This window comes from Lepidochelys kempii, chromosome 6 (assembly GCF_965140265.1).
Source record: "Lepidochelys kempii isolate rLepKem1 chromosome 6, rLepKem1.hap2, whole genome shotgun sequence".
NCBI classification, from domain to species: Eukaryota; Metazoa; Chordata; order Testudines; family Cheloniidae; genus Lepidochelys; species Lepidochelys kempii.
Window position 1 is genome coordinate 3,973,572 of NC_133261.1, and position 11,803 is coordinate 3,985,374.

The 11,803-nt window shown below is 47.5% G+C and overlaps 1 protein-coding gene across 1 annotated transcript; it reads right to left on the reverse strand.

Moving 5' to 3' along the window:
• Positions 1-212: 212 nt before the first annotated feature.
• On the reverse strand, positions 213-1,151 carry LOC140913755 (olfactory receptor 5G9-like). Its single transcript, XM_073350555.1, has one exon. It carries the CDS (start codon positions 1,149-1,151, stop codon positions 213-215), a length of 939 nt encoding a protein of 312 aa, XP_073206656.1.
• Between the last annotated feature and the right edge of the window lie 10,652 nt (positions 1,152-11,803).

The following is an 11,803-nucleotide window of genomic DNA, read 5'->3' on the forward strand; positions in this document are numbered from 1 at the left end:
ACAATCCTGAATTCCCCCAGAAAGCGTCACAACCTTCTTGAACCTTTCTGGGGCTGCCAGACATTGTTGGAACACAATAAAAGAAAAAAAAAAACAATCCAAATAAAGCTCAGTGATAACCTGCATGATGAGGAATGAGATTGCAGTGGAGCGGGAACTGAGTTCTCCTGCTTCCACCTCCCAATCAGTAACGCAGTATGGAGTAAACAGGCTCAAGAGAAAGTGAGCAATTTGTGCATCACTTTCCAGTGGGCATCTTTCACCTCCTTGTTCCTCAGGCTGTAGATCAAGGGGTTCAGCATGGGGATCACCACCGTGTAGAACACAGAGGCTATTTTGTCAGTGTCCAGGGAGTAACTGGTGGAGGGTCGGAAATACATGAAGAGGAGGGAGCCATGGAACATGGCCACGGCCGTCAGGTGGGAGGTGCAGGTGGAGAAGGCTTTGCGCCTGCCCTCGGCGGAGCGGATCCGCAGGATGGTGATGATGATATATGCGTAGGAGAGGAGAATGATCACAATGCTGCTCACGACCAAGCAGCCAGTCGAGGCAAACATCACAATTTCATTGACGCGTGTGTCGGAACAGGAGAGCGACAATACCGGAGGAACATCACAGAGGAAATGATTGATGGCATTGGAGCTGCAGAATGATAAACAAAAAGTAAAAACGGTGTGTACCATTGAGTCCAGCAAGCCCACGGCATACACCCCAGCCACCAGCTGATGACAGAGCCATCGGGACATGGTGACTGTATAGAGCAGCGGGTTACAGATGGCCACATAACGGTCGTATGCCATCACAGCCAGCAGGAGGCAATCTACATGACCAAAAGTACCAAAGAGATACATTTGCACAGCGCAGGCATTGTACGAAATCCTTTTACTCTCGGCTAAGAAGTTCAGCAGCATCCTAGGGGAAATTATGGAGGAATAGCACAGATCAGAGAAAGACAAATTACCGAGGAAAAAGTACATGGGGGTGTGGAGACGGGAGTCAATCTTGATTAACACGATCATCCCCAGATTCCCTACCAAGGTGACAATGTAGATCACTAGGAACAACACAAAGAGAGGGACCTGAAGCTCCGGGCGATCTGTCAGTCCTGAGAGAAGGAACTCGGTCACCGTTGAGTGATTTCCCTTTTTCATCTCCTCCGAACCAAGACCAGGGAGCTGCAGTGACGTGGGCAGGCAGGTGGCTCAGGAATTCTATCCCCTCCCTAGAAGGAGAGGAAGGGAAGAAATTATGGAGGTTAGTTTCTTAGGGGACTCCCCTGCTGAATCAAGAAAAGGCCTTAGTCCACAGAGCCAGATGTTCAGAGCCAATCATTCCAGTTATCTGAAAAAATGGACACACAGCAGAAATGTAAGAACCAGTGGGTTAACTATGCCCCACACATGGGCATTGCTGTTCCTACACACAGCAGCAAACAGTGACTTCTGACTATTGCACTGAAATAGTCGGGCTGAAAACAAGGGGTGAGAGTTTGTGCCAAGTGGCACTCTTCCCAATTCATACAAGGTGGGCTCTGCCATTTCAGTTCTGGGTTACTTAGTGTGATCATTAAGCCTGTTCAGGAAAATGAAAATGGTTTGCATTACTTGGTATGAAATCCCAGAGTCATAACATAATGCACACACTACACCACCCTCGCCCCCGGCACCTGTAACCTGCTGCTTTCTCCAAAAGATGAGGGTTTTTTCCTTTAGCACAAGGCATGGAACATGATGCTTTGGCTTCCAAAGATCTTGGTTCAATCCCGGGTGATGACCACAGTGTCTGAATTTGTATGTAAGCATAATTCAGTCCAACTGCATGGACCTGCAGAAGACAGAGAGATATATCTTTGCTTCCCCCCTCAAGAGAAGCTGCTACACGGGAGAATTCAGGAGGTTTTACACTGTTCTTGGTGACCTGGGGGACCTGATCCCTGAAGCAATCGGGTTCACCAAGGTGCACAACACACAATTAAAACACACTGGGTCGGCCAAAGCTACCCCAAAGTAACTCGTACACTGGGGGTTTAATCTGTTGCACTCTTTGCTCCTTTTGTTATTAAACAGTCCCATGTCTGCACAGTTACCCAGGGCAGAGCTAGGGGTATGTTTCATTCTGATGCTTTCACTGTGCGCTGAGGGACGAGTGGCGTGGGTGTGATGACTATCATGGGTGTGGGGAGGAAAGGAGATTGAGGGAGAAAATGGGATGTCAATGAAGTTACCCCAGGGGAAGATCTCCAGGTCTCCAAATCCCTTCTTGTCTTACAAAATGACGTTGTCATCCTTCTTCCAACCCCATGATTCTAATTACAGCAAACACACCTAGGAATCGGTCTGCTATCCCACGCTGACCCCCATGCACCCTGATGAATAACAATATTAACCAGCAACAGCTCCTTTTTTTTATTTTTTATTCTCCCTTCTCTCCCCTCCCTTTCACATCTCCCCGTCTCTTTCCCCTAAGTCTTTCCATGGTGACTTTCTCCTCGCGTGATTTCCATTCTCCCTGCCCCCTCTCTCAGGGCTAGATTGTCACAGTCCTTTCTCAGCAAGGGAGAATAAGGCCTTTCCCCTTGCCCCTTGCTCAATGATGCTCAAATCATGGATTCTGGCCATGATGGAAATGGCAGGGGCTGCTCACCCAATAGACCCCTCTGGAAGCAAGCAGGTAGGGGAGAACACAAGGAGTGGGAGGAACCTCCCCCACTAAGCATGACAGAAACTGTGATTGTTTCTAATATCCAATCTAAACCTCCCCCACTGCAGCTTGAGACCATTACTCCTCGTTCTGTCATCTGCTACCATTGAGAACAGTCTAGAGCCATCCTCTTTGGATTGGATATTAGGAAAAACTTTTTCCTAAGAGGGTGGTGAAACACTGGAATGCGTTACCTAGGGAGGTGGTAGAATCTCCTTCCTTAGAGGTTTTTAAGGTCAGGCTTGACAAAGCCCTGGCTGGGATGATTTAACTGGGAATTGGTCCTGCTTCGAGCAGGGGGTTGGACTAGATGACCTTCTGGGATCCCTTCCAACCCTTATATTCTATGATTCTATGATTCTATGATTCTGGTCTCCTTGGGTGGTGTAGCTACCCACTGACCCATACTCGGGGTAAATTGTAAGCTTAAAATCTAGAATTGCATCTCCTTCCATTCATCCCCTTTCCCATCTTCCTACTCCTCTCTCTTTCTCTAACTTGTCCATCTTCAGTGTTCTCCTCTCAGCTCCTTCACCCTGCCCCCCTCTCCTCCTCTGCCTCTGGTTCTCAGCCACTCCGACCTCCTCCTGTAGCTCTCGCTCATCAGTGTCAGTGCCCTTTGGCATAGGGAATCTCTCTTGTCCAATAACATAAGTGTCTTCGAATCATAGAAGATTAGGGTTGGAAGAGACCTCAGGAGGTCATCCAGTCCAATCCCCTGCTCAAAGCAGGACCAACCCCAACTAAATCATCCCATCGCAGCCAGGGCTTTGTCAAGCTGGGCCTTAAAAACCTCTAAGGGTGGAGATTCCACCACCTCCCGAGGGAACCCATTTCAGTGCTTCCCCACCCTCCTAATCAAACAGAGTTTCCTAACATCCAGCCTAGACCTCCCCCACGGCAACTTGAGGCCATTGCTTCTTGTTCTGTTATCTGCCACCACTGAGAACAGCCAAGCTCCATCCTCTTTGGAAACCCCTTCAGGTAATTGAAGGCTGCTATCAAATCCCCGCTCATTCTTCTCTTCTGCAGACTAAATAACCCCATTTCCCTCAACCTCTCCTTGTAAGTCAAGAGCTTTAGTCTTGTGACATGACTCAGTTACAACACCATCAGCTCAAGAGCACGACAAAGTTGAATTATCTTCCTATAGAGCCCACAACTTGGTTATTTCTGTCGTACAGATGGGCCTTTACTGAACAATCACTGCCATGCAGAATGTCCTTGCAGCAGCCCCCTGTCCCTGGTCAAACTAAGGAAGACAGAATGTGCATTCTTGATTTAGTTGGTGTTGGTCCCGTTTTGAGTAGGGGATCGGAATAAATGACCTCCTGAGGTTTCTTCCAACCTTAACATTCTATGATTCTAGGATGATCCCCTGCCTTATAGTGATGTCACACAGGAGAGCAAGGCTCTGTCAGAACCTAGATTCATAGATTTTCAGGCCAGACGGGACCTTTGTGATCATCTAGTCTGACTACCTGTACAACGTAGGCCAGAGAACTGCCCCCAAATCATTCCGAGAGCTGATTTTTTTTAGAAAAACCACCAATCTTGATTTAAAAATTGTCCTTGATGGAGAATCCACCGCGACCCTTGGTAAATTGTTCCAGTGGTTACTTACCTTCACTCTTAAAATGGGTGCCTTATTTTCAGTCTGAATTTGCTAATGGTGCAGCATGTCTTCAGAGAAGTCCTGTTATGGTGAATGAATGTCTCACGGTGGAAAGAGAAATAAGTCCCTCAACCACTTATGAATGTGAGATGTGGGGTGAGGGTGGAATTGGGGAAAGCTCTGTCTCTTGTACTCTCAGAAAGACAGGCACCCTCCTTTCCACTGTGGGGTGTTACCTTGCACTTCATATGATTTTCCAGGATGATCCAAATCCTTCCCCCCTTTCCGGCCCCCATGCACCAGGCTGGCAGCACGAAGGGGGCACAAAGCCAACCCCGTCACCAAGTTGAGAAGTCCCCTGCCATGGGTGAGTTGCTGGGTAACATAGAGTAGGGGTAGCCATATCTGCACCATTAGCTCTAGCCGGTTGCCAGTTTAGGGGTGGGGCCAGAGAAAAGGGGGTGTGGACAGAGTGGCCTTGTGCTCTGTTGAGCTTTGCCCAGCACACTACAGCCTCATCCCAAAACAATAGTATTTAAATACACAAACCAACCAGCCCTCATGGGATGATATTCATTATTCTGGCAAAGAGCAAGAATTCTATTCAGTTTTACATCTTTCCCTCTAGGTGGCGATAGCACCACTAGGGATCCCCAGCTGTTGAGGGGCTGTCGATCCACTGTGACTCACTGCAGCTCCGAGGCTGCCCTAAGTTGTAATGGGAGGGCTGAACTGAGCCATAGGCCGGCCCCAGGATTGGAGGCCACCAAGGTGCCCGGCTAAAGCCCTATTCATTTAGCAGATGTAAGAAAAAATAGCATTAAACAATGGCCCTGCCCGATACCAGTCAGCTCTGTGTTCTTGGGGAACCAGGGTGCAGTATCCAGCCTGTCTGACTCATGAGGGACACTCTCTCCCACCAGCCTCTGCTTGAACCAAAACCGATCAGAAGAAAGACTTACACGAAGCAATAAAAGGCAGTGGGAGACACACCTAAACCCCTCCTGACAAGGGGGACAGGATTAAGGCAACTCCCCTAGCCTCATCTGCATCAAAGACGGGACAGGGAGGCATCTCCATTAGCACACGGAATGCAGAACAGAGATTCCAAGGCAAGAACCGCACTGAGCTCTGGGACCAGAACAGCAGGAAGCAATGCATCATGGGGGAATCTCTGCTCCAGGTGTTAATCAACCTACGCCTGCACACACCCAGCTTAGCAGTTATCACACCAGTTCTAGTAATGAATCCTTGATTGATATCCAAAATACTAGAGCTGCCTAATTGCATTGTGAACTCCCTGGAAGGACCCCCCATAGCCAGGAATGATCACTTCCTATTGTCTAGCCTAAAGAAAACCCTGGAGTCATCAGCATGAGCTTCAAATTAAGCATGTCTGCTTGCAGCATTGGGTCCTTAGCGAGCTACAATGGGGAGTACGTAGAAAATCACCAGCCAGTCATAAAACCATCTACGAGCAGTGGATGGAAGTGATGAATCAATGCCACCAAAGAATTGCAGCTCTTTGCTAGGCTGGACTAAGGGGCTTGCTATGTGGAAGCCTGCCACAGAGCACAGTGGTAAAGAGCGCATCCAGGTCCAGCTAGCTGATTGGGACCTCACTCACAATGGTGACACAGGAAGAAGAACATGAGAGTGGAGGGAGAGGTCCATCTTGACAGGTGTTTGTCTAACCTCTTATTGCATCCCTTGTTACTCCTTTGACTTCACAGGAGTTGCTCCTGACCTAGAGCAGGATAAGGGATATCCAAATAAGGCTGTACAGTGGGGTCTGCCTGAGAAAGCTTGACTCGTGGATCTTATCTGCACTAGGAAATTTACTACCTGCCAGATGCAATGCACGCTCTAATGAGACTGGGCACATCTACACTGCTGCTGCAAATCAAGTCTGAGATGCCCAAGGGTTTCCACTGCATTTTGTGTAATTAAACACTCTGGTAATGATTTTCAAATTAGATCATTTGGATGTCTCCCTTTTGGGGTATGGAACATGAGATGCCCTCACAGTGGCTGGGAGAATGGTCAAGCATATTCTGAAAATCAGCCCCTTTATCACAGAATCATAGAATCATAGAATATCAGGGTTGGAAGGCACCTCAGGAGGTCATCTAGTCCAACCCCCTGCTCAAAGCAGGACCGATCCCCAATTAAATCATCCCAGCCAGGGCTTTCTCAAGCCTGACCTTAAAAACTTCTAAGGAAGGAGATTCCACCACCTCCCTAGGTAATGCATTCCAGTGTTTCACCACCCTCCTAGTGAAAAAGTTTTTCCTAATATCCAACCTAAATCTCCCCCACTGCAACTTGAGACCATTTCTCCTTCTTCTGTCATCTGCTACCACTGAGAACAGTCTAGAGCCATCCTCTTTGGAACCCCCTTTCAGGTAGTTGAAAGCAGCTATCAAATCCCCCCTCCTTCTTCTCTTCTGCAGACTAAACATCCCCAGTTCCCTCAGCCTCTCCTCATAACTCATGTGTTCCAGTCCCCTAATCATTTTTGTTGCCCTCCGCTGGACTCTTTCCAGTTTTTCTACATCCTTCTTGTAGCGTGGGGCCCAAAACTGGACACAGTACTGCAGATGAGGCCTCACCAATGTTGAATAGAGGGGAACGATCATGTCCCTCGATCTGCTGGCAATGCCCCTACTTATACATCCCAAAATGCCATTGGCCTTCTTAGCAACAAGGGCACACTGTTGACTCATATCCAGCTTCTTGTCCACTGTAACCTCTAGGTCCTTTTCTGCAGAACTGCTACGGAGCCATTCGGTCCCTAGTCTGTAGCGGTGCATTGGATTCTTCCTTCCTAAGTGCAGGACTCTGCATTTGTCCTTGTTGAACCTCATCAGATTTCTTTTGGACCAATCCTCCAATTTGTCTAGATCCCTCTGGATCCTATCCCTACCCTCCAGCGTATCTCCCTCTCCTCCCAGTTTAGTGTCATCTGCAAACTTGCTGAGGGTGCAATCCACACCATTCTCAAGATCATTTATGAAGATATTGAACAAAACCGGCCCCAGGACCGACCCTTGGGGCACTCCACTTGATATTGGCTGCCAACTAGACATGGAGCCATTGATCACTACCCGTTGAGCCCGACAATCTAGCCAGCTTTCTATCCACCTTATAGTCCATTCATCCAGCCCATACTTCTTTAACTTGCTGGCAAGAATACTGTGGGAGACCGTGTCAAAAGCTTTGCTAAAGTCTAGGAACAACATGTCCACTGCTTTCCCTTCATCCACAGAGCCAGTTATCTCGTCATAGAAGGCAATTAGATTAGTCAGGCATGACTTGCCCTTGGTGAATCCATGCTGACTGTTCCTGATCACTTTCCTTTCCTCTAAGTGCTTCAGAATTGATTCCTTGAGGACCTGCTCCATGATTTTCCAGGGATCGAGGTGAGGCTGACTGGCCTGTAGTTCCCAGGATCCTCCTCAAGCTGTCTCAAGCTGAGCACCCCAACAATTTAAGGCACAAGGCACTCTTTACAGTCTTGGTCTCCACGCCGGGCAGTGTATGTCGTGATTTCAGATGGGCTGCAACCCCCCCTATGAATAACATGGCTACAGCAATACTGCAAAGTATTAACAGGGTTGAAGGTGCTATCGCCACCTAGTGGGAAAAATGTAAAACTGAACATAATTCTTGCTGTATTATCCTGTTCGGGTGGGGTTTGTTTGCTTGCCTGCAGAAGTACTGTTGTTCTGGTCTGAGCTTTCATGCAAACACATAATTCTGTGCCGCACATCCAGCAAAGGAAAGGCCTTGTTCTCTCTTAAGAAGCTGAGCAACATCTTGGGAACGATGGCGGAAGAGTAGCAGAGGTCACAGAAGGACAAGTGACTGAGGAAGAAGTACATGGGGGTGTGAAGCTGGGGCTCGATCTTGCTTTTCACCCCACTTTTTACCCCACTTTCATGGGAAAAAACTCCCACTTCTTCAGATGCATAAGAAGTGGGATTTTTTACCCACGAAAGCGTATGCCCAAATAAAATCTGCAAGTCTTTAAGGTGCCACCAGACTCCCCCTTAGTTAATATGAAATGACAAGTCCGAAAAACAGATATTGTGTCTGCTTTAGAGGCTACATTATAGGAATGTCACACCTAACTTAAGACCCTTTGAACATTTTTTCTTGTACAATTTTCCCTAGATTTCTTTAATGTGGCAATAGTAGGAAGGTGTTGGCCAGACATGGAGGACAGAGATGTGCCCTGACTTCTTCTATGATGTCTGAAGATATGGATGGATCAGGGTTGTTAGTGACGTAGGAAATTGAAAGAACAGAGTGAGGGGCAGAAGAGGGGCTAATTGTCTGTATTGGGGAGCCCGTCTCTGCCCTTCGTTTCTCCATCACAACCCAAATTTCTGGAGCACAGGAGCCTGTGTACCTCTCCATCTACTTTGTGTTTCTTGCTCATTGACTGGGAGGTCTCTGGCCCCACCCCTCATTCCTGCTCCCATTTCCCTGAGGCCAGAAAGAGATGGCTGAAGCATTGCTTTAGCACAGCTCCAAATCTGTGTTCATGGCTTGGTTGGGAGAGTATGATCTAGGCTACATCATGACCCTTATAGTTCTTCTGGTGAGGTCTCTATTGTTAGAGAAACATAAAGACTTGACCTAAATTGGTACTAATCACAGAGGTCCTGTCTAGAATGATTATTCAAAGGCCAATAACTGTTGTGCGTGAACAGCCATTAGTTGTCTTCAGTTAAGACCTGATCCAGTGTCTGGATTTTTGCTCCAGATGATATTGTGACAACTGTGACACAGGGCCAGGCCTGTGACAAAACCGGAGCAATGAGATTTCACCCAGTATTAGTTCTCAAAGATACCCTGGCTGCACTAGATGATTAGAGTTGGGAGGAAATGCCTGGTGACATGGCCACTGCTGCTTACATTCCAGGATGCCGCTTGTATTCCACCCCATGTTCAGTGTGGGACCCCCACTGGTGTGGAAGAGGAACCCAGAAACGTTGGGAAGTCTAGCAGAACCACTGGTGCTGGGACTTCCTGCTTCACGCTCCAGCCCCTTGACGCCATTCAGAGTGAAAGTGTAGCCCACGGGGCAATGTGCATGTCTGACCTTCCTAGGTGCCAAAGTGTCTCTTTAGTTCAAGCTGTACCAGCTTCTGCCTTTACTTATGGAGATCCCTGATTAAACTCATCATGTGTCAGTCCAGATGTAAGCGGTCACAAAAGCAGGATTGGAACCAGGTGGTCAAGGATATAGACTGTATTTTTCCTTCATATATCTTTACAATCTCTGTACGTGGGGAGCAGGAAATAAGGCTAGATACCCTCTCTTCTACTTACACAGTATTCCACATATTTCTCCATTATGAGAGATGAGTGACGTTAACCACTCCTACGGCAACAAGATGGTGGGTCCCAAAAGCTCAATTGTGACCATAGCACACAAGAGAAGCCAGGCGACATGATCAAACAGTGACAGTGATCCTTGGGAAATTTGCCCTTTTTTGCCAAGTGAATCATTCGTGAATGCAACCCTGATTTTTTTTTACTATATTTGGTAATTCTGAAGAATACATTCAAATGTTCAGATGGGTAATTTTCACTTCTGGTTTCAGAGGGGCAGCTGTGTTAGTCTGTAGCAGCAAAAACAGCAAGGAGTCCTCGTGGCACCTTAGAGACTAACAAAGTTATTTGGGCATAATCACAAACTATTCACTTGGACTCTTCCGTCGTTGTATTGAGTGTAAGAGGTTGATGGCCTGACGATCCCTTCCCAGGGGCAGGCTTAGGTAAAGTCCCGCTGTCCCAGTCATGACTGCAACCAATGCCCCTTATACCCCATTTCCAGACAAAAGCCAGGTGAACTAAGGGAGGAACCTATCCACATAACATCTCAGAGACCTAGCTCACCAGCTGCTGCTGTACTTGGACTTCACAGATCGGGGAAGTCATTTCCCCAGATCCAGGGTGTCCAATCAGCTAAGGACCTGACTGAGCCATCCTACTCAATTGTCATTTGTAGCCCCCAAAATGTATCCCCCACTGCCTGGGGTTGCCAATTCCTGACCACGCTTTGCACCAAGGCTCACAAACTGACCTGCCCATAATGACCACCCTAGAAAGCCCAACCTTGGTGTCCCCCTCTCTGAAAAGCAGTAGATCATCGGCGTTGCTCTTCTATTCATCCATTGCTGACGCCGTCCACCCCATTCCTGTCCCTGGCCCAGCCATCTGGTTAGCCCTCCCTCCTAGCACAGCGTCCCCTGGGATTGAAAGGTGCTGCAATTGCACAACCTGTTTCCGTGGGGGCAGAAGAAATAACAGCAACTCCGGCAACACCAGGCCGGCAGCAGAAGCAGTAATCTGCCGAGCTTCCAAAACTCCCATTGCTCAGCCCTGCATTAACTCCTCTAGTGTATTCCCATAGGACTTGCCCAAGACTGTTACAATCTGTTGGCTCTTCAGGCGCACGTGTGTAATGAGTTAGTGAGGTCTCAGTACAGTTCCTGACTGGGCAGGTGTCAGCTAAGCAAAAGCCACCATCACAACTCACACCAGGTGTCCCCCCCCGAATCCTGGGGGCTGAATTCCCCAGTCCGATAGCAGCTGTCAGGGGTGGGTTCTTGCATAGTCATGGCTGAGACACATTTTGGGGGAATTTTTTTTGTCTGTGTTTTGGGCACCTGGTCTCATAATAACTGTGGAACATTCACTCTCCAGCTCTGTCAGTCCAACCCCTCTCTCGAGCCTTGATACATTTTAAATACAGAACAACCATCAAAACATGAATGGAAAATGGAAAACATGTTCCTCAAAGGGGAGAGTTTAATTGGACTGAGCCAGTGCTAGGGTCCCAGTCAAATGCCCACTGAAATCGATAGGAAGATTCCTATTAACGTCAATGGGTGTAAGGCCAGATTTTTAAGGATATTTAAAATTAATGTGACTTAGGCACCTAAGTACCTTTCAAAATCTGGCCCCTTTGTGCTTTAATTTCTTTGTAAGAAAAGAAAAAGGAAAGGAAAACAAACTCTCAGAAATAGGGCTTATCAGTGGAAGGAGCAAAGACTACAGTCCTAGTGGAAGACTAATTATATTTCAGCAAATTCTTCTATTTAGTGCAAGATGAAGGATGCATTAGAGATTCACAGGACAGACCGACAGCTGGGATGGTTACATTGGCTTCATTGTCAAAGCTTTCTGAGATTTTTTGTTTTGTTTTTTTTTTATTTCTGCTACTTTAACTTGCTCCTGAATAAAAGTCCTTCAGGGGCAATCAGCTTAAGAACCTACAGAGAAGCCTGGTTCCTACAGGGCTATTTAAAGTGTGGCATTGGCCACACTCAGTAAAGAGTTTGTTGCCAGATGATGTTTAAACCTCACCCCCAGGCCGGAAATGAGACCCATTCTTAGGGTCCCTCTATGCAATCCAGAAGTCACTAATGATGTGCCTAAGGATCTCGGGAGGGTATTTAATCCTGTCAGCAC